Below are 24175 nucleotides of genomic sequence, written 5' to 3' on the forward strand. Positions count from 1 at the left end.
GGTCCCCCTGCACCTTTATATTCACACTTCCTAGGACTATATTCTGTTTATCTCCTGTAAGCCTATCAATGCCTTGTTCTATAAAATGGCTCATCGGCTTGGCCAAACTTGTAAAACTAGATAAATAAACACTTGAAAGCTTGGACAATATGTGACAGCTGTAGCAGCAATCTCTCTCACGTGGGTTACTGCCTGTGTTTGGTAAGTAACAAAGACTCCCAAGAGAAGGCCGGGTGTGAAGAAGAACAAATGGAGCGTAATAAACCCATGGAAACCAAGGCTATGCATAAGCGATCTTCTTTCCTACTGCGGAGAAATGCATTATGTATTATAGATTCCTACTTTTATTCTGTGTGATTTGAATAGACTCCCTGTGCTTTTAAATGGCTCTTTTCATATCTACATGAGATGGTTTAACCCCCTCCTCCGGTCGTGATGAGCAATAAGTCTTGCATTAAATTATTTCTTAAATTAATATATTCAAGTCAGATTGACTGGACCGAACTATCGTAGGTGCTTTTCAATAGAACATTGAAATGATAATTGGCATAACAGCTTAGTCATAAGTGGAACCATGTAAAAAATGTCTAAAGTCCCCCCCCCCTTTTTTTTTTTATGTACTTGCTTTCACAGACATTTAGATATTAAAAGAATGATTTACTATGTTGTATCATAGATATAAAAGTTTATTCTATAAGGGGATAAAATTGTAGTTTTTGAACTGTGCTATCCATGGCATTAAAGCCAAAACTTTTTTTTAGTTTATTTTTAGTTTTTTATTTTTATTTTGGCTAGAGTAAGGTAGTATAACCCCTGTAAGGTTTACTTTTGCCATCTTTGTCCTAATTGGGGAGCTTACCCGTCACTTCCTGTCCAATAGCCAAAACAGGAAGTGCGTAAATACCTGCAAATTATAAGGGAATTCCTTGGGGACCCTCAGGTCACCAAAACTAGTGCCTCCATTGGAAGATTTCATCTGTCACTTTTCTGGGGACAACCCCAAATTTGTGGATTTTCTTTTACTTTCAATAATAATGGTAAACGGGACAAATGGAGAGGGTGACTCTCCCTAACGGGGACACAGCCAGACAGCAATACAAATTGACAGGCGTTCTAATCCATCTCTCTTCTATCCAAAACTAAAAAAAAAAAAAGTTTTGCCTTTAGTAATACTTTAAAGCTAAACTAAAGCTGGCCATGCATGGTTTGAATTTTGACTGCTTCTTGTGAACTGAATTGAAAAACTGAAAGAGCCAGGTGGAAAATTGTCAGTCAAATATCGGCTTTATCCAATCGGATGCAGCCGCTGCTTAGGTTTTCTGACAGCCGTTGGCAGCAGCTCTTGGTATACGAATACCTAGCAGGGGGACTTGTTCATCTGTGCTGTATAGTGTCAAAGAAGCAATCTATTAGTGTGTGACCAGCTTAAAAATCTTAACTCTCCATGTTTTGTTTTAAGACCCCAAAGGTGGTCATAGACATTGCAAATTTCAGTCAATTGTAACTGTGCCTCATCCACTAGGAATAAAAATAAAATGTGAAATTTCCCAGAAACGAAGCAGTTGAGTTCGATCAATCAGCAGAATTTGATTTAATCATCCTTGCTTCCATTTTTTGTCTGATTTTGTTTTAAACTTTGTTTAATCAATTTTTATCAAATTGCTACATGCATGGTCAGTATTAGCTCTTTGTAACAGTAGATGCTATATTGTAAGTATGAACATGGCTGTAGGACTAAAGATGTCATTTACTTTATGTGGGCTGCCCAGGTGCCAAGTCCCTTCCTACCATCTTATAGACCTGAATGCTTCTAAGTAGGTGAAAAGAGTTGATATTCAAGCTACTGGAACCATGGTGGGATATAAAATACCAAGTTTTGTTGGGAAATGAGCACCATCTACATTTTGTCTGACCAGCACTGCTGCCTGTTTCTCCCATTTGGCCCCCGATTGGGCAGAAAATTAAGGTTGTGTTGTTGTTTTTTTTGCTGCGTGACCCTTAACCCTCTATGCAGCCGATTCCCACATCTTCGCTGCGGCTCCAGTGTGAATTTGCACAGGGGTCCTGTGCGTCTTTTGGTGCTACGGTCCGAATTCAACCAAAAATTCTAACTGAGATCGGACCTGGAACAGTGAACCGGGTCACACCGGGACCCCTGCTGTGAACCTCATGTGAAGATAGTGTGCAACCAGCCTGAATGCTTTCATTTCTTATTTACAAGACTGTTACATGCAATCTTTAGACTATTCTCCGAGAGTGGGTATGTCAATTCACAGCAACAAAGAGAGAACACAGTAACAACAGATATCCAGAGAGAATCTCCGTGTTAATGATATTATCCATCGGCACGCAGAGCTACAAGGATCCTCTGAGGTGCGAGAGATGGAAAAATAACCTGGAAATGCGTGACCTATTCCAAGAAAATGTGCTCGTGTCTCAAAGTGATTCCAGTCCCACAATACAGTCCTAAGATACATCTTTGTCACATGGCTAATGTGGAAAGTGCGTTGCCAAAGATGCATAGTCTTTGTTATTTATGTAAACATGGCAAACTTAAAGCGGGAGTCCGCGTTTTTTTTTTTTTTTTTTAAAAGCCAGCAGCTACAAATACTGCAGCTGCTGACTTTTAAAATAATGACACTTACCCGCGATGTCGGCACCCAAAGCCAATCTCTCGATAGTCTCTCAGGTGCTGCCGCCGCCATCTTGGCTATGGGAATCAGGAAGCGGAGCCTTGCGGCTTCATTTCCCGGTTCCCTACTGCGCAATAAGGATGGTCCCGCTGTCTCTGGGATCCGTGTGTTTCCCAGCAAGCAGCGGGGACCTTCGGAAAGGGGCGTAGATATCTGCGGAAAGGGGCGTATATTCTGCAGATATCTATGCCGGAAGTGGGTGCAGATACCTTACTGTACAGGTACCTGCACCCCCTCCCCCCTGAAAGGTGTCAATTGTGGCGCCGGAGGGGGGAGGGTTCCAATGAGCGGAAGCTCCACTTTAGGGTGGACCTCCGCTTTAAGGCAGAATTGCATGGATTGAAAATCGGCTGGTTCAGCAGGGAGTTTGGGTCTTTCCGGAATGTTCAGTGCCACCAGCTACAGTTGGTCATTGTAATCTGAGGTTGGAGAAGACTCCCCACTTTCAGAATGCAATACCACCGTGGAAAGGACTACTTCATCCAAATGTGTGAATGAGGGATGTGGATATATATATATATATATATATATATATATATATATATATATAATATATATATATATCTCTCTCTCTCTCTCTCTCTCTCTCTCTCTCTCTCTCTCTCTCTCTCTCTCTCTCTCTCTCTCTCTCTCTCTCTCTCTCTCTCTCTCTCTCTCTCTCTCTCTCTCTCTCTCTCTCTCTCTCTCTCTCTCTCTCTCTCTCTCTCTCTCTCTCTCTCTCTCTCTCTCTATCTATATATCTATATATATATATATATATCTATATATATATATATCTATATATATATATATCTATATATATATATCTATATATATCTATATATATATATAATTTTTCCATTCAACACGCTTATTGAACCAAAAAAACATCATGTGTGGGCTGCCCTAGATGCACTGAAACTGATTTATGAAAGTAGGTTGAGAATCTTCACTCAAAATATTTAAATGAATACTTACATTTCCCAAATCATATGAAATGCATATTCCAGTTCACCCGTGCAGATACTTTTGACATGATTGGATTATTGAAGTGTTTAAGATGAGTGATTGACAACTTTGTTTAAATCCATCCAAATGTTACCTTGATCACGCAGGGAAATTGTCTCTTCAAAGGCCCACACCCCCTGTACCCCTATAGTCAGCTTTCCAGAGGTCATTTTGAATCTCCTTCCTCCTCCACAGCTGGTGGCAATACCCAACAAAATATGGTAAAACCTTGGATTGCGAATATAATTCGATCCAGAAACATGCTTGTAATCCAAAGCACTTGTATATCAAAGCAAATTTCCCCATAAGAAATAATGGAAACTCAAATGATTTGTTCCACAACCATTTATTCATAAGTCCTTCAGTTTATAGTCCATATAAAAAGATAGCAATGTAATTGTGTAATCATAAAATCTCCATCCACAAAGGGATTAGAAGCAAAATCCAACAGGAGCTAGAGTATTAAAGAAGAGAGTTGCCTCTAATTCTGTGTACACACGGTTGGACTTTCCGGCAGAAGAAGTCAGACGGAATCATTTCATCTGATATTCTGATCATGTGTGGGCTTCATCTGACTTTTTTTTTTTTTTTTTTTTTTCCCAAAAATTCTGAAGGACATAGAAATAGAATGTTTTAAATCTTTCTGAAGGAATCCATTCCTATTGGGAAAACCGTTAGCCTGTATGATATTCCGACTGACCAAAAACGACGCAGCGGCAGCTACTGGCTATTGAACTTCCTTTTAATAGTCCCGTCGTACGTCATCGCATTCTAAACGAACGGACTTTGGTGTGATCGTGTGTAGGCAAGTCCGTTTCAGCGGAACTCCGTTGGAAAGACCGTCGGGAGTTTATTCTGACGGAATTAACAGTTGTGTGTTTGCGGCATAAGTGTAGCAAATATTGTTACATTTAATGAAGGTACAACATTTAGCAACTCACATGGTTGATGATTAAAACAGGCACATCTAAGTATGCAGGCATCCAGGGTAAAACGGTCCACATAGACCATTATCCACACCGCAGACTTTCACCGATGTCAGTCTGCAATTGTGACCAGGAAGACTACCGTGCAGTTGAGTGATTGAACCACTTGTGGAGCGCAGCGTGGAAGGGGACGATGTCGATGGTGGTGAGGAGAATGGTCTGTGGACAGCTTTACCGCGGATGCCTGCATACTTAGATGTGCCTGTTTTAATCACCAACTATGTGAGTTGACAAATGTTGTACCTTCATTAAAGTGGGGTGCCCCCTAAAAAAGAAAAAAAAATTAAGCCAGCAGCTACAAATACTGCAGCTGCTGACTTTTAATAATCGGACACTTACCTGTCCCAGGTTCCTTGTTCCCCGCTCCGTCATTCTTACTGTGGGCACCCGGCTTTGGCTTTACAGCCGGGCACCCACTGTGCATGCGCGAGTGGCGTGATACGCTGCACAGTCATCTGGGACACGTGACAGGTCCCAGATGACTGTGCGGCGCGAGGGGAAGTGATGTCACGAGCCCGGGCAATGAAGAAGGCAGACTATGAGGGACCCCCTAGCATCAGGCATTTAGAGGTGAGTAAAAAATGTTTTTTCCAATTGTGTTTTTTTTTTTAACTATTTTTTTTTTTTTTTGGTGGCAATACCACTTTAAATGTAACCATATTGCTACACTTAGAGGCGCCTCTCTTCTCTTTTATACAAAGTTGTGACATGACACTACTTGTATTTCAAGACATCGCTTGTATATCAAGTCAAAATGTATTTACCATTTTTACTTGTCTTGCAAAACACTCTCAAACCAAGGTTTTACTGTGTATGTGTTCTTCCTCTCTGACAGTTTTTGGGTCTAGAAGCCAAGCACTGAGCGACGTCTCCATTGTCAACTTGCTCTACATTTGCAAGGGGGTAGTGTCAAGTGGAACTGCAGCTACTTTAACATTTGAACCTGTCGGGTTTTAATTGCTGTGTCTATGTTCCCTGGGTCGACTACCCTGAACTCTGCCCTATAGACACAAAAGATAGAGGGAAGCGCTTCAAAGTGAATTTTTTACAGTTGTCACCAGGAGGGGTGCACTCATTGGGAGATTTCCCCTTGCCCCGGTTAACACGTTCAACTGTAAAATCTTGTATTTGTCTACTATCTATCCTCCTGAAAAGCTGTGATCAGAAATGGAAGTGAGGACGTCCCCAACGGGACATCCCAACTCTTCCCCATTCTACCCAAAACCTAAAGTAGACTAAGAAGCTAACGTCTTTTTATTAAATAAAGGTCTTGTCATGAAATTTAGGATATTCAGCATTCCCCAAGAATGCCGCTGGAAGTTATACTCGCCTTGTAGCAGCATGTGAAAGCCATTGTCAACTCCAATGTAGATTATTTTTATTTATTTTTTTAACTTTTAATGCCACTTCATATTAGCGAATGAGGTTTTGATTTATGTTTTATATAAACTTTAACATGTTAGTGTAGTTAAAAAAAATTAAAAATAAATTATTAGTATTTTTAGAGCTACAGGTTATTCTGCCATGAAGGTCCTTATTTAGCGACTTCCTGTTCTAGGATTACAAGGTGTATCTTCTAGTTTTTTAGGTGCATGGTCCTCTTATCACATGGGCTTCCAGTGGAGACTACAAGTGGCCATTTCAACATGCAGGAATGGTCTACTGTTGTTTCGTCATTGTTAAAACCCACCCTCAGAAATTGAATTCAGCCATCGTTTAAGTGTATGCATATAGTTGGATGTGGTTGTAAAGAGGATATAGAAAAGCAGCTTGGACACAACAAATAATGAAAAACAAATTTAAACAAGTAATTAAAAATAAATTTAATTTTGATCATGCACACTGCTTTATTAAACATCTGCTTTAAATGGCAGTCATTTTGTCTGGAGTTCTTTACTAATGGTAGGTAGTCTTCACAATGTGCATAAACTTTGTATATAGTTGGTAATGATATATGGTGCTGACTTAAACTATATTGTCAAAAGTATTGGGCCTCCTGTCTTGCATACAGAGGAACTTTAATGTCATCCCAGTCTTGATCCTTATATTGGATTGGCCCACCCTTTGCAGCTATAATAACTTCAACTCTCCTGGGAAGGCTGTCCACAAGGTTTAGGAGTGTGTCTATGGGAATGTTTGACCTTTCTTCTTGAAGCGCATTTTGTGAGGTCAGGCTCTGATGTTGGATGAGAAAGCCTGGCTTGCAGTCTCCGCTCAAATTCATTCCAAAGGTGTTCTATGGGGTTGAGGCCAGTGACGTTCCTCCACCCCAATCACACTCATCCATGTCTTTATGGACCTTGCACTGCTCTAAATCATTTGGTGGGGGGGGGAGGATTATAGTGTGGGGGTTTGGTATGGTATTGTTTATCAGGGGTTGGGCTTGGCCCTTTATTTCTAGACCTAGAGCACTCTTAAGGCATCAGCTTACCAAGACATGTTAGACAATTTCATGCTCCCATCTTTTTGGGAACAGTTTGGAGATGGCCCCTTCCGCTACCAACATGACTGCGCACCAGTGCACAAAGGAAGGTCCATAAAAACATGGATGAGCGAGTTTGGGGTGGAAGAACTTGACTGGCCTGCACAGAGTCCTGACCTCAGCCTGATAGAACACCTTTGGGATGAATTAGAGCGGAGACTTTGAGCCAGACCTTCTTGTCCATATCAGTGCCTGACCTCACAAATGCTCTTCTGGAAGAATGGTCAGACATTCCCATAGACACACTCCTAAACCTTGTGGACAACCTTCCCAGAAGAGTTGAAGCTGTTAAAGGCGCAAAGGGTGGGCCAACTCAATATTGAACCCTACGGACTAAGACTGGGATGCCATTAAAGTTCATGTGCACATAAAGGCAGGAGTTCAATACTTTTGACAATAGAGTGTATCTTGTTGAAAGAAATGACTGTTGGACATCATATTTGAACTTGCCTGGTGACTCAAATTTTCCCGTTCCAGTCAACCGATTTGAAATTAACTGGGAATGCCTTCCTGACATGTAATTTTTTGGAAAAACGGCCAGACTGGATGAAGATCTTTTCATATCCGCAGTGAAACTTTTCACTACAAATTACAAACTTTTTGTTCTACACTCTAACTTTGTAATATGTTCTCCTTTCTGGAGGACTAAGGCCCATCTGGAGAGTTTGATTGATATAACAGGGGCATCCATTAGTGACCTTGAACATGCCGTGTTTGTTCAGGTCTCCTGCAGTAAATAGTCAGTCAGCCTTGCCAATGATTTAAGGGCTTGTGACGTTGTCACCACAATGTGATCCATCCTGCAGATGCCTCTCCAGCACATATGGTGATAGTCTTACATAAACACTTAGCTGTAAACCGATTCTTAGGTATGTGGAGAATATATGACTTCAACTGCAAATTACTTCATCAGTTTAAAAAAAAACAAAAAGGTGCAAAATGCATTGGCGTATTTATTACAGATGAGCAAAACGAATACCCTCATTCTACAAAGCAGAAACGGCAGCTGGTGTGTAAATGCAATTGGAAAACAGACCTGTTCACACAAATTTTGAAGGAAAAAAGTTTGACAGTTAAAGCCGATAAGCTGATTATAAAAAGGCAAGTGAATGCAGACCTGTATTTAATATTAAAATAAATGCATTTTTTAAATGCAAGCGAGGCAAATACCAGAATTTGACCTTAGTATCAGCCTTTTGCAGTCTCTGTACAGCAGGGCTTAGTGTGTGAGTAGAAGAAGTACCACAAGAGGTTGATTAGTTCATGTGCTGACAAGAAGCATGCCGATAGGAGGGAGCGGAGTGATGGAGATGAGCTCATGGCTGTGCTGCTCTTCCTTCACTGTCCAGTCACAAGCTGGTGCTGATGACAGCCTGGGCTCAGAGCAAGTGGTATGAATGGTGCTGGCAATTTTTCAACCTAGAAGACTGGGGACATTTAGTGGTAGCAAAATAGTACTGCAGCAAAGTATAGCAGCAAACGCCAGTTCTGTCTTATGATTCATCTTTGGTGTTTAGCTTTAACCTTACTGCACTCGTTGCACTTCATTTTCCCATTCTTTTTAACTTTTTCCCATATAATCCATATTTTCAATACTTCCCCCTTAGAGCCCAGACTCCTTTTTATATTGGGGAATTTGTAGAACCTGAGCTGTCCATTCAGGGAAACCATTGTTGATAATTTTGTCAGGCATTGAAGACAGGGTTTTAACACATGCTTTTGGCGTTCTTTATACGACAAATTGTAACTCTTCTTTTTTTTTTTCCTTCCCATTTTCAGGATGTCAATACTGGTGGAGAGGGCAGTGAGTTTACAGACAGTGGTATCGAGGCCACAACCACTGACACCGACTTCATGTCCAGACGCTCAAATGCCACCACATCCAGCTACTCCCCCACCACCAGCCGGGCCTTTATCGGGAGCGACAGTGGTAGCAGCTCCGGAGATGCTCTCCTCCAAGGAGTTTATGAGAATTTCCGGCGAGAACTGGAGATGAGCAGTGCCAGTAGAGAAAACCCAGAGGAAGCCAATTCAGCTCTAAGTGATGAACAAAGCAGTGGCACTTTAAGCTCTCCTGGGCAGTCCGACATCCTCCGGACTGCGGCACAAGGGACTGTGCGAAAAGCTGGGGCGCTGGCCGTCAAAAACTTCCTTGTGCACAAGAAGAACAAGAAGGTGGAACCTGCCACCCGCAGGAAATGGAAACATTACTGGGTCTCCTTAAAAGGTTTGTGGTCTTTTAAACACAACTGCCTCCTGGTGTATATAAATCGGTAAGATGCAATAAAGCCACCGCACCAAAAAAGATTTAATTGCCAATGCTAGGATAAAAGTCAACCGCTAACATGTTAGGGGCTGTACAATTCCTCTTCATTATAACATGGCTGCTTGAACTTGAAGTAAATGTGATGATCCAACTGGAAATCACATGCAAGGAAAATTAATCATCTTGAATTGTCCTAGTGATCAGTATAACAGGAACTGAAAGTGAGGGAAGATATAGAATTTTTATTTGTCACCAGGACAGGAATACAGAGTCAATTTTGTAATGGCGGGACTTGTTTCAGTCACAACTGTCTCTTAAAGGGGACTTGCCTCAATTTGGATAGATTGTCTTACACTTCCCAATGTGTCTTCAAGATGGGAACTGAAGGGAAATCTCTTACATGGGCCATTCCTTAGGCTTAAGCCTAGTACACACTTGTAGATTTGTTTTCATTCAACTCAGCAAGGCTCAATGAAAAAAATACTGACCACTCAAGAGGAGCCGTTGTACTAACAGACGTTCGTACAGCGATCTTCCCTGCTGTTCTATTGTGTACTGACAGAGGTACGCCCCCCCCCCCCGCCAGAGCACTCTGGTCGGTGCTCTCAGCCATTGGGGCCATTGGCAGACCTTTTTCAGTCACGCCCTTTCAACGGAAGCTGGCCAAACATCCGGCTTCTGTTGGGCCAACTGCCATACACATGGCTTGAATGTTGATGAGTTCTATTGAACCAGCCGTTGCCACCTGACATTCAGCCCATAGGCTTAACCCAGAGTTTCCCAAAGTTATTTGGGCTACCGTCCCCTTTTTAGAAAAAAAATAATTGCTTAGATAGTGCCTCCCTGGAGATCTACCTTTTAAACAAGCAATCAGAAAGCTACAGTGACAAATTTGCATTCTTTGCATCGAAATTTCTACCTACGTTAGGAGAAAAATGAAAGGCGATACTTAACTGTCCACGCAAGAATGATCCTTGTAGCTCCTTCACCCTCGCTATCTAGCTGTCTTGGGTCCTGACACTATTAAGCCCAGAGCAGCATCCATAGCCCTGCTCTGGGCATAGGGGAGCAACATTTGCTGGGGAGGGGGGGGGGGGCTTGGGTAAGTATAAAGAGTTTCTTCTCTCCCTGGACAAAACAAGCATTTGGCGCAATCCCATTGAAAGGTATCTTTTTTTTTTTTTTTTGCCAGAGTTTGGCTTTAAGACTGATCAGTTATACCTTGCATTTTGTGTTTCTTGGGAAAATAGTCATCACAAAGACAAAAAATGTGTTTTCCAGGAAGGGAAAGCATTATCTATTTTCTTTGCAAGCATGGCTTTGGTTTCAGTTGAAAAAAAAAAAATGGCGACAGGGCCTCTTTATTGCATTTTGTTGACCAGGCTTCACTTAATGTATTTTCTGTGCTTTCCCGGTTATTATTCTTTGACCCTTGCAAGATAACATTGATGTGCATAATTGTCTAAAGTTTCTCAAGGGAAAGGTTTGATGAATTGATTGGGTTTCCTCCCTGTTACTTGGTGTAAGGGAGTTTCAGCAGAATTCATCACAACATACAGGCCACGCCTTTCTCTGGCTTAATCATTCTGATTAACACCCATATCTCTGTCTGAAAGTCATTTGCAAAATACGGTTTGTCAGTTTTGGAATTCTAAAGCCACAAGAGGATCTTCTCAGGAACCCTGACCAAAAATGGACCTCCGCAACTTTTTTTGTTGTGCCTTCTGAAGGCTTAGTGCTATAATACACTATACAGTATTGTAAGTTTGTACGGCAGGCAAATCGAGCTCCTAAGAGAATGGGGTCCTGACTTCTGTAGGATAACTCTGCAAGAGGCTGTAGAAGGTCAGAGCAATCAAAAGGGAAAGCAGACTGTTCGTAGTGAATGGAATTGGGAATATGCACTGTATTTTCAAACATTGCTCCAAATCTAAGTTTAGCAACTGATGTAAGCAACCTTAGAACTCCAGCTGTGATGCAACTACAAATCCTATAATGTTGAAGAGTATTGCATTGTCTAGTGGGACTTCTAGTTCCACAACAGTGCTGAGGTTACCTACCCCTGCTCTAAATGGGGTTCCCAGAATACCCACTTACTGGTAACAAAGACAATTTTAGCAGTAGGATTGTCTGTTGGACACATTTCTGGATGAAACACAAACACTGAAGAGATCATTTCTGTTCCATCTTTGCATTGCATTACTTTACTTTTCACGTTTTTACCAGACTCTACCTTTTAAAAAAAAAAAAAAATCCTATTGAGTTTAACAAAAGGGTTTTTCATTTATTTATTTTATTTTTTTTAACAAAAAGACAAAAAAGAGTTCTAAAATGAACAGAATAAATCATTTACAAAAGTGAAACGTACATAAAAATTGATGTCATGTTCTCAGCTGGCATATGCCTCAGTAAAATTCTAGGTGGTCCTGAGCCTAAAGTATTGCTTTCTGTTATTTGGCATGATTTCATGGATTGAAGCACTGACGAGATGAGTTTGTTTCCTCTGGGATGATTACAGAGTCCAAATGCAGTCATAAATTTTACCTTTTGCATTGTCTGTATGTATGGCGCTCTTACAGAGAAGAAATGTGGTTTTCATCAACGAAATGCTTTTTGATCAATCCTTTATACACAGTTGAGAATTCTTTTCATAGTAGAGTTTGCGATTAAAGTTGGATGACAAGGTGTAAGAAATTGCAGCTATTATGTTTCTTTTTAATGACTTTACTGCTGGCTGCAGGTTAGATACAGGAGGATTAAAATTTCTATTAGAAATAATTTATTCGGACACTTCTATGGCTGCAGTTTGACCTCTGGCCTCAGAAGCGACATAATTTGTCATGAACAGGAGACCAATTTTTCATCTGTATTTACAACACTTTTTGAATTCCACCTACTATATATTCTGTATTTACATAATTGATTTACTTTTAGCGGTATTGCATTGATGCCTCCTCTGTGTTGTTGCTAAAACAATTCAACTCCATCGTACACCGGAAGCCAAAAGATGCACCATGTAAACCAAAACGAAGAAAGGGCCCACATTGGCATTGCACAGACTTGCATATAATGCCATGAATTCATTTAAAGGTCTTTATTATAACCATATTAAAAGGTCTCTAGACAAAAAAGGAAAAGCACAAATGGACTATAAAAAAAAACAGTTAAACTAATTTCCCCCAATGGGATAACTGTTACACAGACTACACCACTAATGTAATGATAACCTTTGATTTATTATATAGCATACGCTGTAATACAGCAACTGCTTCTGGATTATTATTATAACACAGGAGTTCTAAAGTGTGCCAATGGTTTGCACAGCACTTTACATTATAAAGGGAGACAGTACATTTACAATTCAATACAGGAGGTTCATGTACACACAGCCTATTTTAACCACCAGCCACAGTAAAATGCAAAATGTGGCTAAATAACGCCACGATTTTAGTGTGATTTATTTTTTGCTACGTTTTGCGGCCGGTTGCAAAACTTTGCTATCCTGTATGTGATTCTTCCGCGTTCAGGAGAGGGAGGTTGAAGCTCCCCTAACCATAGCGTCTCCTAAACTCTGGTAAAGGTCTATGTGTACATGGACACACAGGCTTTTTATGGAGTTGAGTTTAGGAGCCTTGACCCTAAAAGCTGTTATATGCCCAAAAAAAACCTGTAAGGCAAAGGGATAATGAGCTAGTATGCACAGCATACTATGTTCCCTCTGTGTTTCTCCTGGGTTCATGGCTGCGGCGCTGTGAGTGGCCGGAGCCGAGATTATGTCACTGCGGGGGAGCCCTCCATTCCGGTGTTCTGTCCAAAAATGTCTGCCTATCAGATAGTGTCCGCCCCGTACTTCGCAGGTGCAGCGCTGGCGCAGTATGGAGCACAAGGAAATTCGGAACATCTCGGAAGATGAATGGCGCCTGCTCCGTGAGTCCAGGTGCAAGCCCCACCATCCAAGTGGACATAGGGCTGCATATAGTTAGAGGGCCCCTCGTGGGCTCGCTTCGCTCGCCATGCTACGGGCACGGCCTCGCTTCCCTCTGCTCTTTTTTTATATTTTAACTCTATGTCTACTTGGATGGTGGGGCTTCAACCTGCACAGTACACAATCTGACGGGGGACAGTATTTGACAGGACACCAGCACAATATGCCGGATATTCACAGTGCATGCGCCACTGACTATAGCGGCTGCATGCAAGGTGAATATCTCCTAAACCGTACAGGTTTAGGAGATATTCATTTTACCTACAGGTAAGCCTTATTCTAGTCTTACCTGTATGTAAAAATGACCAAACGGACAATACAACCTCTTTAAGACCTGAATCTGCTAGAATGGGATACCGCAAGTGCATAAAGCAATATAACAGTTTTCATGTACATTCTTAAATGCAATACAAAGAGGTCCCCATATATCTGAAAGATTATCCAGAGTCCAGCAAAAGCAACAACTGGTATCCGATCCTGATGGGTTCTTCCTGATAAACAAGGTGTAGCTTATTATTTGTGTATAAATTGTAAACTATTGGTAGGTCATGGATCTAAACCTCAGCAACAGCCTAGTGTTGGCCATACTTTGTGACTTTCTCTTTGCATGTGATTAAATGAGAAAACACAATTTATGTAGAATTGGTACATTTAAATTAGTTATGTTGATCCATTTTTACCTAAATCCAACTGTTTTAAATAGAGGAGGGATAGTTTTGAGACCCTATCCATTATTACTTTGTGATCTGTTTTCTGCTTTGAGATTCTCTTTACTGGCAGGACAGGAAGTGATGGGAAATTTCTTTTTAACTTAGTTTTAGTAAAGCATTGCTAGGTTACAGCTTCCGATAATCTTTTTTTGCTGTTTTTTGTCTGCATGACCCCCCCCCCCCCCACCCCGTTCTTGTACAAGCATGACGGTGACAGTGAATGAGGTCCATAAGAATATGAACCTAAATTGAACTCAACAGGATTTTTTAACTATTCCCCTACCCCACCGTATAAAATTCAAAATGCTAACCACAACATACAAGGCCATCCACATTGCCCCCATCTACATCACCAACCTCATCTGCAGATATAGCCCAAATAGTCCTCTCCACTCCTCCCAGGACCTCCTGCTCTTTAGCTCCCTTGTTACCCCCTCCCATGCTCGCCTTCAAGACTTCTCCAGAGCCTCTCCCATCCTCCAGAATTCCCTGCCCCGGTATATCCGATCAGCCCCTAACCTGTCCACCTTCAGGAGATCCCTGAAAACTCATTCACTGAGGGAAGCCTATCCCACGCCCACCTAAGAACTGTCCTCAAGCCACCCCCTATCAAATCATTCCCTGCATCTATTACCTTTTGTACCACCACCCCTTCCTTTAGAATGCCAGGCACTCCCATCCCTTTTGTGTTGAATTGTAATTGTGCTATCCCCCTCTACATTGTACATTGTAAAGCGCTGCGTAAACTGTTGGCACTATGTAAATCATGGCTAATAACTATTCTCTCTCTCAAAAAAAATAAAAATAAAAAAATACTAGAACCTGGATGTACATCTAATGAAACCCTAAACATTCTATAGTTTTTTCCTTTTTCATTTTATATACTGTTGCAGAAGCTACTAAGTACTTCTCGAACTTGCAGTAGCCACTGACCTGAGATCTTGTGATGGCCAAATGGGACATGGTTTTCCTTTGGCAGAAATCACCAGACTGTTTGGTCAGGTGATTTCTGCCAAAGAGAAACCAATTCCAGATTGGCTATCATGAGATCTCAGCCTAGGCATCCAGTCATGTGATGACCTGCTAAGGAATACCTAAACACTGGTCTTTCCAGCCATGCACTTATTTTGTAACTTTTGCCATGGTTTAGGTTACTTGTGTAGCCAGAGCAGCAGAGGAGTCTTATTTTGAAGATTGGTCCTCTTTAAAAGAAAAGATAGCACATTGTATAAGGGAAAGCCTGTAGCTGAAAATGGGCAGATTGTCTTTCGTAATCTGGAAAGAAAGCAAAATCTTTAGCAGCGCTATGCTTGTATCTCAATCCTCGAATAGCGAGGGAGTTCCACAGTCTTGTATAGCTGTACACACAGCCAACTAATTTCTTCGGGGAGAGCCATGTTTATGTGTTTGTTTGTTGAGCTTGGATGAGCTCCTGGCACGCTGGATTAGGTCGTGTTGTGTTTTCCTCTAAATCACAAGTTGAAGAGCAGCGATTCTGGATTGGAAGCTCCTATTGTTATCATTTAGGGGGTAACCTCAGACTTGGACAGCAATTTGTAAATGAAGGCTCTGCTGTTCAAAAATTGTGAGTCATGCTTGACCCTTAGCCCTTTTTGTATCTGTATCTGAAAGTATCATTGTAGACCGTATCCGCTATGGAAGTGACTAATACTGTGAAACTGTCCACGTGCATTTTTCGGGATTGTGATTTCTTTTGTAGTAAGAGATGAATTGGATACATGTTGGAATAGGTGTAAATGCTATGTTGATGACAATTGTTCCAGTAAATGGTTATAGCCATACAAGCTGTTTAAAAACTATTAATACCATTTTGCCCTGACTTTTATTGACAAGTTGCCTAGTGAAGATCTGTTTTGTCATTTCTATGATCTAGAATTTACTGGTTTTATAAATTCTGCCATCAAATGTCTGAATAGTGCTGGATTTTAATTAATTTGGCTATAAGCATCACTCAGTAGTGATAATACAGTTGAGGAATTGCTGTGCTATTTTCAATCTCTTTTCTCATTCCACCTCAATGAACTGGTTGTTTCCATTCTACCTTTTTGGGCTTTTAGGAATTCGTACTTCAATTTTTGCGTTTGCCTAAGTTGAAAATAACAAATCCAGTAAGAGGACTGAGACCTCTTTGTAATTGTTGCAGTAGGTGTGCCAGCATAGTAGCTCAAGTGTTTAAGTATTGCTACTGAAGTCCATGAGAAACGTAGGAAAGGATTCCCTGGTCTAAGTCTGCCTTTTTCAACCAGGGTGCCTTGAGGTTTCTTCAGGGGTGCCTTGACAAAATACTTAAAGTCCATAAATTGTATACAAGCTGGCATGTGGGTGAAGGCTGCCTTTTTGGTTACACTAAGCCAAAGGTTTTCATTAGGCACTATTACAACTTTATAGCTGCCGACACCTTAACGACCAATGACATCATCAGTTGATGAGGATGATGTCAGTGACTTGCATAGCTTCCTTTTTTTGACCCTCCCCTGCCCCCCTCCATCAGAGCTGGGGTCACATTAGATAAGTGATGAAGAAGAAGAGGGAAAAGAGAAACATTGGAATACTAGTCAGTACCAGTTTGCAAAAATTATATAATATTGTATCTGCCTTGAAAGAATAAATCGCCTCTAACGTTGGGTGCCCTACTTGGACTTGTGGATGTTGCTGAATTATATAACACTATTAGAATCATTTTTACATTTTAGAATGGGGTGCCTTGAGATTGTCCATAATTTTTTATAAGGGTGCCTTCACTAAAAAAAGGTTGAGAAACACTGTCCAACATCTTTACATCGCCCTGGCAGCTCAGGTGCCGCTTAAACATGAATAGCTATGTGCTGCTGTACAGTATTTAGTATACAGCAGCGCTACCCGAAACAAGTATAGCGTACAAACATATGGGGGGAAAAATTTCAAAGTTTTAACTTTTTATTTATTTATTTTTATTTTTTTGCATGTGTGGATGTTTTACACACAAGAAGTCTAACTTTCTTATCTATGGAGGGGTGGGGGGGGGGGGGGGGGGGATACCAGCATTTACTTTGAACAGGCTTAGCTGTCTCTGTTCAAGGACCAGAACTGTCCAGGATCTTCCAAAATGAGCATCCCTCCAAGACTTAAACTGGCCAGACACGCATACATTTCTTTTACTTAGCCTGCGTATTAAACAAAAATAATCCAAGAGATCACTCCATTCACACGGTATGACTCCCGTTATAGTTATTTGCATTGATCTGTTGGTTGTAGGTGCTGTTCGGGCAACAATTTTCTGCCAGGCTCCCTTGAGAGCAGAGTGATTGACAAGGCCAGCCACTGATTTCATTTCAGGCAGTCCATTAGGAATAGCCAGCTTTACACATTATTTTTTTTTCTTTTTCTGACTTGATTTAGGAGATTAGACTTTGGCAGCATGGAGGCGTCTGGCCTACCTCCTTCCTGGAACCCAACACTGATGTCAGACTGTACAACTACTTCAGAAATGATCTTCCTCAAACCGATCCAGGATCTCCCAAGATTTTATTTAAACATGGCAATAAGCTGTACTTGATGCCCTTTGCTCTACATGGCTTAATAAGTCCATAATATGAATAAGCCCAACTCCCACCCCCTATAAATCCTCTAAATATCCTCTAACCCATCATGTAGGCCTATGTCTACTGTTTGGATTCCTCATTGGTGCGGTTTCCTGCTGTGGGGTCCGCCTATCCAGGTCTGACACTAATTTCTCACCGTCCTGTTTCCCTACCATTCCCTCACAATGACTTCACTCTTCTGGATCCTCAGAGGACACAGAAGAGGAGTAGAGTATTGGATCCCAAAAGTCATGTGACTGTAGGTTTTGGTGGGTAAAAATGGTTAGGAGGGGGTTGTCTTTGCTTGGAGTTGAGCTTCAAATAGCAAATTGTATCAAGGCATCCTGTAGTAAACCTTTTTTTTTTAGCAAGGTTTAAATAAAAGCAACAGTTTGTAGCAGATTGTTTCTCTATACCAGTGGTCTCGAAACCTTTGCATGCTTTTATCTAGCCCCTTGGGCATTAATCCCCCACTGTCAGCAACAGTGGGGCATGCACTATTCCTCCCACGGACACCAATGCTGGGGCGCACTATTCCTCCCACGGACACCAATGCTGGGGCGCACTATTCCTCCCACGGACACCAATGCTGGGGCGCACTATTCCTCCCACGGACACCAATGCTGGGGCGCACTATTCCTCCCACGGACACCAATGCTGGGGCGCACTATTCCTCCCACGGACACCAATGCTGGGGCGCACTATTCCTCCCACGGACACCAATGCTGGGGCGCACTATTCCTCCCACGGGCACCAATGCTGGAGCGCACTATTCCTCTCCCTAATAGCAAAGAGGGGTTTATTTTCACGGACACCATAACATCATCTACTCAGTCCAGGCCCCCCTTAAAGTTTGAGGCACTTTAAACTGACATTTGTTAGAAAGTTAGGAGACCCCTGCTCTATACCCATAAAAGCTTGCATATCAATAATGGTGCTTTTTAGTCGTCTTAGACTGCACGTTTTATAGGAGTAATGCTTTTAACTTTACTGTTGGAGTGAATTGTTAAGGTACCTCTGTTTAATTGCTTGGGTACTGGGAAAGATTCACTTTAAATTGTGGAACAGGGTGTGTTTTTTTTATTTTTTATTTTTTTCTACGGTAATGTCCAATCCTCATTTGAGAAGTCTGACTATGTAACCTGATTCCCTAAGATCTATATCCTTCAGCATGGTTTCCCATTTACCTTGATCATAAAACCATTTGTAGTTTAATTCCATGCTATTGAACCCACAATCTTTATCTTCAGATTTTTAGGTGACACCTGAAACAGGGGATGTGTTGCTCACCTCCGTATTCTCCTTAGTAGAGATACATTGTTCTAAGAGAGAGTTCTTTATTACCAATGAAACTAATGGATGTTCCTGTCTCGATTGCAGGGTGTACGCTGTTTTTTTACGAGAGCGATGGTCGATCTGGGATTGACAACAGCAGCATACCGAAACATGCTGTGTGGGTGGAGAACAGCATTGTACAAGCAGTCCCAGAGCACCCCAAGAAGGACTTTGTGTTCTGTCTCAGTAATTCACTTGGGGATGCTTTCCTCTTCCAGGTTAGTGCTTTTACTAGTCAACCATGCGGATTCATTTCAATATTTGTGCTTCTTTTTTGAGACCTAAGTTACATAAATGTTCTATAAAACTGTGCTTAAAATATACACCTAAGAAAATGAATGCATGTCTTAAATCGGTTTTCTGACAAACTTGCTAAATAGTTTTTTGGGAAAGTTTGCAAGGAAATTAAATTGGACCTGTTCCTTCAGTTTCTCTGACTGATGGAGAGGAAAACAGATGGATGTCAAATGCTTCCTTTTTATCCCGTGACTTTTTAAATTAAAGAGAATTTTTACCACCTGTTTTCAAAAAATGTTTTTATTTTTTTAATCTTCTCTTACCGTGTTGGCCAGCTTTGTTCTGGTGGTTTCTGCTGCTGCCACCCAGCTCCTGTGCTGCCATCTTCTGAAATCATCATCCACTGGCCCCCTGATGATCTACCCTGCATTAGTGGTATCAGGGGGTCAGTCATGTTGTCATCAGGGGGCCAATTGTATCTTCCTGGTTCTTGCAGCCATTTCCCTGATAACATGTATGCCCTTTGGAACATCACCAGGATCTTGCTACGAAAACCATAAAGAGACAACCAGTACCATATTGATAAGCTGCAGAACATACCGTATATACTCGAGTATAGGCCGACCCGAATATAAGCCGAGGCCCCCAATTTACCCCCAAAAAACTGGAAAAAATTATTGACTCGTGTATAAGCCGAGGGTGAGACATGCCTGTCCATCCCTGTGTGTCCGTCCATCCCTGTGGGTCCATCCATCCCTGTGTGTGTGTCCATGCATCCGTGTGTGTGTGTGTGTGTGTGTGTGTGTGTGTGTGTGTGTCCGTGCAGCCTACCTGTGTCCAGCCTGCCTGTGTCCGTCCAGCCTGCGTCCCGTCCAGCCTGCGTCCCGTCCAGCCTGCGTCCCGTCCAGCCTGCGTCCCGTCCAGCCTGCGTCCCGTCCAGCCTGCGTCCCGTCCAGCCTGCGTCCCGTCCAGCCTGCGTCCCGTCCAGCCTGCGTCCCGTCCCGGCCCGGCCCGTCCCGGCCCGGCCCGTCCCGTCCCGAGCCGAGCCTCCGTCCTTCAGCTCTTCGTCGGCGGCCATTCTAGGATTCAAAAGCCGCGCCTCCGTCGGTGATAGGCGGAACACTCAATTTCCCACTGACTGCTGTTCCGCCTATCGGATGTCCGTGATAGGCGGAACACTCAATTTCCCAGCAGCCTGTGTTCCGCCTATCACGGGCATCGTCTCATCCTCGTCCGTAGTACGAGGATGAGACGATGCCCGTGATAGGCGGAACACAGGCTGCTGGGAAATTCAGTGTTCCGCCTATCACAGGCGAAGGCGGAGCCGGAGGCGCGGCTTTTGAATTCTAGAATGGCCGCTGTCTGTCTGCTCGACACGCTGATCGAGCGGGCAGACAGCGATGACTCGAGTATAAGCCGAGGGGGGCACTTTCAGCCTCAAAAAAGAGGCTGAAAATCTCGGCTTATACTCGAGTATATACGGTACACATTTTTCAAATAATGGAATCAAGGCCTCTTGGAATACGTTCTGTAAGTATCCCAGGAGGCTGCAGGCAGCTTGGGGGCTACAACCTGAAGTGGGTGGTTAATTCTTAAAAAAAAAAAAAAAAAAAAATTGGCAAATTTAGGGGAAAAGGATTAATTTTGTGGAAAGTGGGTGAACAGGGTGAAGGTCTTATTTAAGAACACCTTCAGTGGTGATGCTCACATTGCCTTATGCTGGAGCATTGGTCAAGTGATCTCTGGCAAAGGAGTAAGGGTTCATAGGAGAGCCAGTGGGACTGCTCATGTTGCCATATGTCAAAGCAGAAACTGGTCTCTAACAAAGGGAAAAAAAACGTTTTTAGACATAGATAGGCCAGCTCTTTCCTTTCCTATAGGCCTCATGATTAATGCTGTGCCATTTGGTCACATAATCCGCACAGATTGGGTTCAGAATTTAAATTTACAGGAAAAGGGGTAAATACAAGGCATGTTCGTGTCAAACAGGGACTTTTGTATTTACAGGTATAAAAAGGGATACTAGCATAGAATTCCTACACGCAGTAGTAAGTGGCAAGTGGTGTTGGGGGTCAGTCCAGAGACCATTAATCAAGTTGGCAGACCACAGTGTTAGTGCATGCATGGGACAGCGAGTGATAATGAAGTTTCTTGTGAATGAAGGTATAAAGCCTGCGAATATCTACAGAAGACTTCAAGCGCAGTTAGGGTTGCCACCTCATCCCTTTAAACCCGAACACATATGAATTACACAGGTTCTGAGGCAATTTTAATGCGGATAAGGCACCAAGTAAGTTTATTACTGCCTTAATCGGCCACAGAACCTGTGTAACTAATGTTTGGTTTTAAAGGGATGAGGTGGCAACCTTAAGCACAGTATGGTGATAAGATGCTCAGCCGCAGTAGGACATTTGAATGATGTAAACGTTTCAAAGATGGTTGTACCTCCATCAGTGACGATTCCGGCGGTGGTAGTTCCCAACCCACAGAGGACTTGCCACATCCCCCATTACAGCCTGGACCTCACTCTGAGTGTTTTCCACCGGTTTGTACCCTAGAAGTTTCTCGGAGGTCAGCATTTCAGCACTGATGACGAGATGAAGCAGGCTGTCCTAGAATGATTCAGGCTTACTGACAAAACTTTCTATCCTGAAGCTTTCCATGGTTTATTAAAGTGTTTGTAACCCTAATAAAAAAATTAATAAATTGGATCCATTCCCTTAAAGCATGTTTTACAGCACACGGTGCTTGTGCTGTGTAATTTGGCCCGCTGTATAACCTGTACCTGGCTGATGTCATCTGGTTCTGCCCTCCCCCCTGTAAACTGATCAGTTTATCACGGCTTCTGAGCCCTGACACCATGGTCAGGTTACCCGCCTCCGTCATCCGCTGCTCTCCTCTGCCCTCCCCTCCCTGCCTGTCAGCTTATGACAGTGCCAATCACTTTCCTCCTGCTGCAATAATAACTATAGTATATTCATGCCACCCCCTTTGTTAATAATGTGACTGTATATGTGTCCCACTGTCTGTGCTATATAAGAAAGATGCAGATTTCTACCTTTTTATATCCCAACGTCTCCTGGTGCTCACATGACCTCTCAGCTCTCTCTTCACTCTCCTCCCTGGCCGATGCCCCTCCCACTGTAGCTGTCGGCCTGGGAGAGGAGAGAGGCAAGGAGTCACGTGACCGCTCGGCTCTCTTCACTCTCCTCCCTGGCCAATGCCCCTCCCGCTGTAGCTGTCGGCCTGGCAGAGGAGAGAGGCAAGGAGTCACGTGACCGCTCGGCTCTCTTCACTCTCCTCCCTGGCCGATGCTCCCCCCGCTGTAGCTGTCGGCCTGGGAGAGGAGAGAGGCGGGGAGTCAAGTGAGAGCTGGGAGACACTCTGATATAAGGTAGAAATCTGCGTTTTTTTTTTTTTTTTTTAATATAGCACAGACACTGGGACACTGGCATCATTATTTAACAGAGGTGATGGCAGGAGTATACTATACTAGCTTAACAACCACGCTGGGATAAGTGTATAAATGTAGAAACCGGAGTATGTCAAAAATAAACGCAGTTTCCACTCCACTTTCTTCTTTTATTATATAAACTCCAAAAGTCACAGTTTGATATTTTCATATCTGTTTTTTCAATTTTCTGTTTGTAACAATGTATTTTGAAAGGTAGTTTGGAGGGTATAGTTCCGCTTTAATAAACCCATGCAATATGAATTTTGGGAATAAAAAGCATGTCATGACTAAATATAGACGCCTGGTGGATTATTTACTAATCCTGTAGCGTGCAGCTCTGCATAGAATCCAATCATCTTCCAGGTTTTGTTGTCAAAGTTTAATTGAACAAGCTGAAGTTAGAAGCTGATTGGTTTCTATGCAGAGCTGCACCAGATTCTGTGAGCTCCAGTTTTTAAGTAAATCTCCCTCTTGTTTTAAAAAGCTCAGTTTAGATGCTATTTTTTAGAGTGGTCACGTTACCGGTTTAGAAAAACTATTTTTTTTTTTTTTTTTGAACAACACACAAAAGGAAATGTAAAGCTGAAGACTATGCAAGTAAAATTCCATTCGCAACAATAACCTGTACAGATAAGTGAGAAAGGTGGGGTCAAAGGTTTGAGCTCTTCAAAGGCTAAAGAATGGCATGGGATAGTTTTCTTGACTTCCAGGAACAAAGTCTAAGGCAGCTTTTGGGAATAAACCTGACTCATGTTAGTTCCCATATAGCCGATATACATCTGTTTTAAATCCAAAAATCTAATTATAAGAGACTGGCAGTTCCTACACCTCTCACATGCTGTAGAAGTTTGCGGAGGGATTTGCTATGAATTGAACATTGAAGGCTATAAACTGATCATGACTGATTGTTTCAGAAGGCCCATTCCCTGGCCATCATAACTTATGTTCTGCATTAGGTTCTGGAAAACCGTTCACCAAAAGTTTTATATAATACAGCTCATTGAAGCAATCTACCTGTCTTTTTATTAGCAATGTTTTTAATGCTTAAGGGTTTGGCTTATTTTGAAGGAGTGCTGTTTAGCCCTTCCCAGTTACTTTTTAGTGTCACTTAGAGCAATTAACTGATATTTCAGGTTTGGATACATGCTAGTGGTTTGATCCATTGACTCCCTTTGCCACTCTGACAAGCCAAGTATGTTTTAGTTAGTGTATATAAACCCTAAACCAAAAATGTAATATATTGCAGCTTACCAGTTTTTAGATGTTGTGGCTGCAATAGTTTTTTCATTTTTCAGGATAAGGATGTAGCGGCAGTACTCCTAATGAGTACGCGCTACGTTTGCAAATTAAGTGTTTGCCAAAAACTCTAGTTGCGTTTTGGGGTTAATCGTGCTAAATTGTGCTTGGCATCAGTTTGGCTGGGCTATATTACGGTTCTTCCTGATCATAGGTGGGGTTC

The 24175-nt window shown here is 42.2% G+C and overlaps 1 protein-coding gene across 7 annotated transcripts in view; it reads left to right on the top strand.

The window, feature by feature from the left end:
- TIAM1 (TIAM Rac1 associated GEF 1) overlaps window positions 1-24175 on the top strand; it is a 553722-nt gene that overhangs the window by 367335 nt on the left and 162212 nt on the right. For all 7 annotated transcript variants that reach the window (XM_077480001.1, XM_077479998.1, XM_077480004.1 and 4 more), the window contains 2 exons: window positions 8928-9375; window positions 19071-19243. In XM_077480001.1, the coding sequence (XP_077336127.1) occupies window positions 8928-9375; window positions 19071-19243 (621 nt within the window). The remainder of the gene's footprint in view (window positions 1-8927; window positions 9376-19070; window positions 19244-24175) is intronic.

Source organism: Lithobates pipiens, unplaced genomic scaffold, assembly GCF_037356315.1.
Source record: "Lithobates pipiens isolate NorthernLeopardFrog02 unplaced genomic scaffold, aLitPip1_a1.2 Scaffold_16, whole genome shotgun sequence".
Lineage (NCBI taxonomy): Eukaryota > Metazoa > Chordata > Amphibia > Anura > Ranidae > Lithobates > Lithobates pipiens.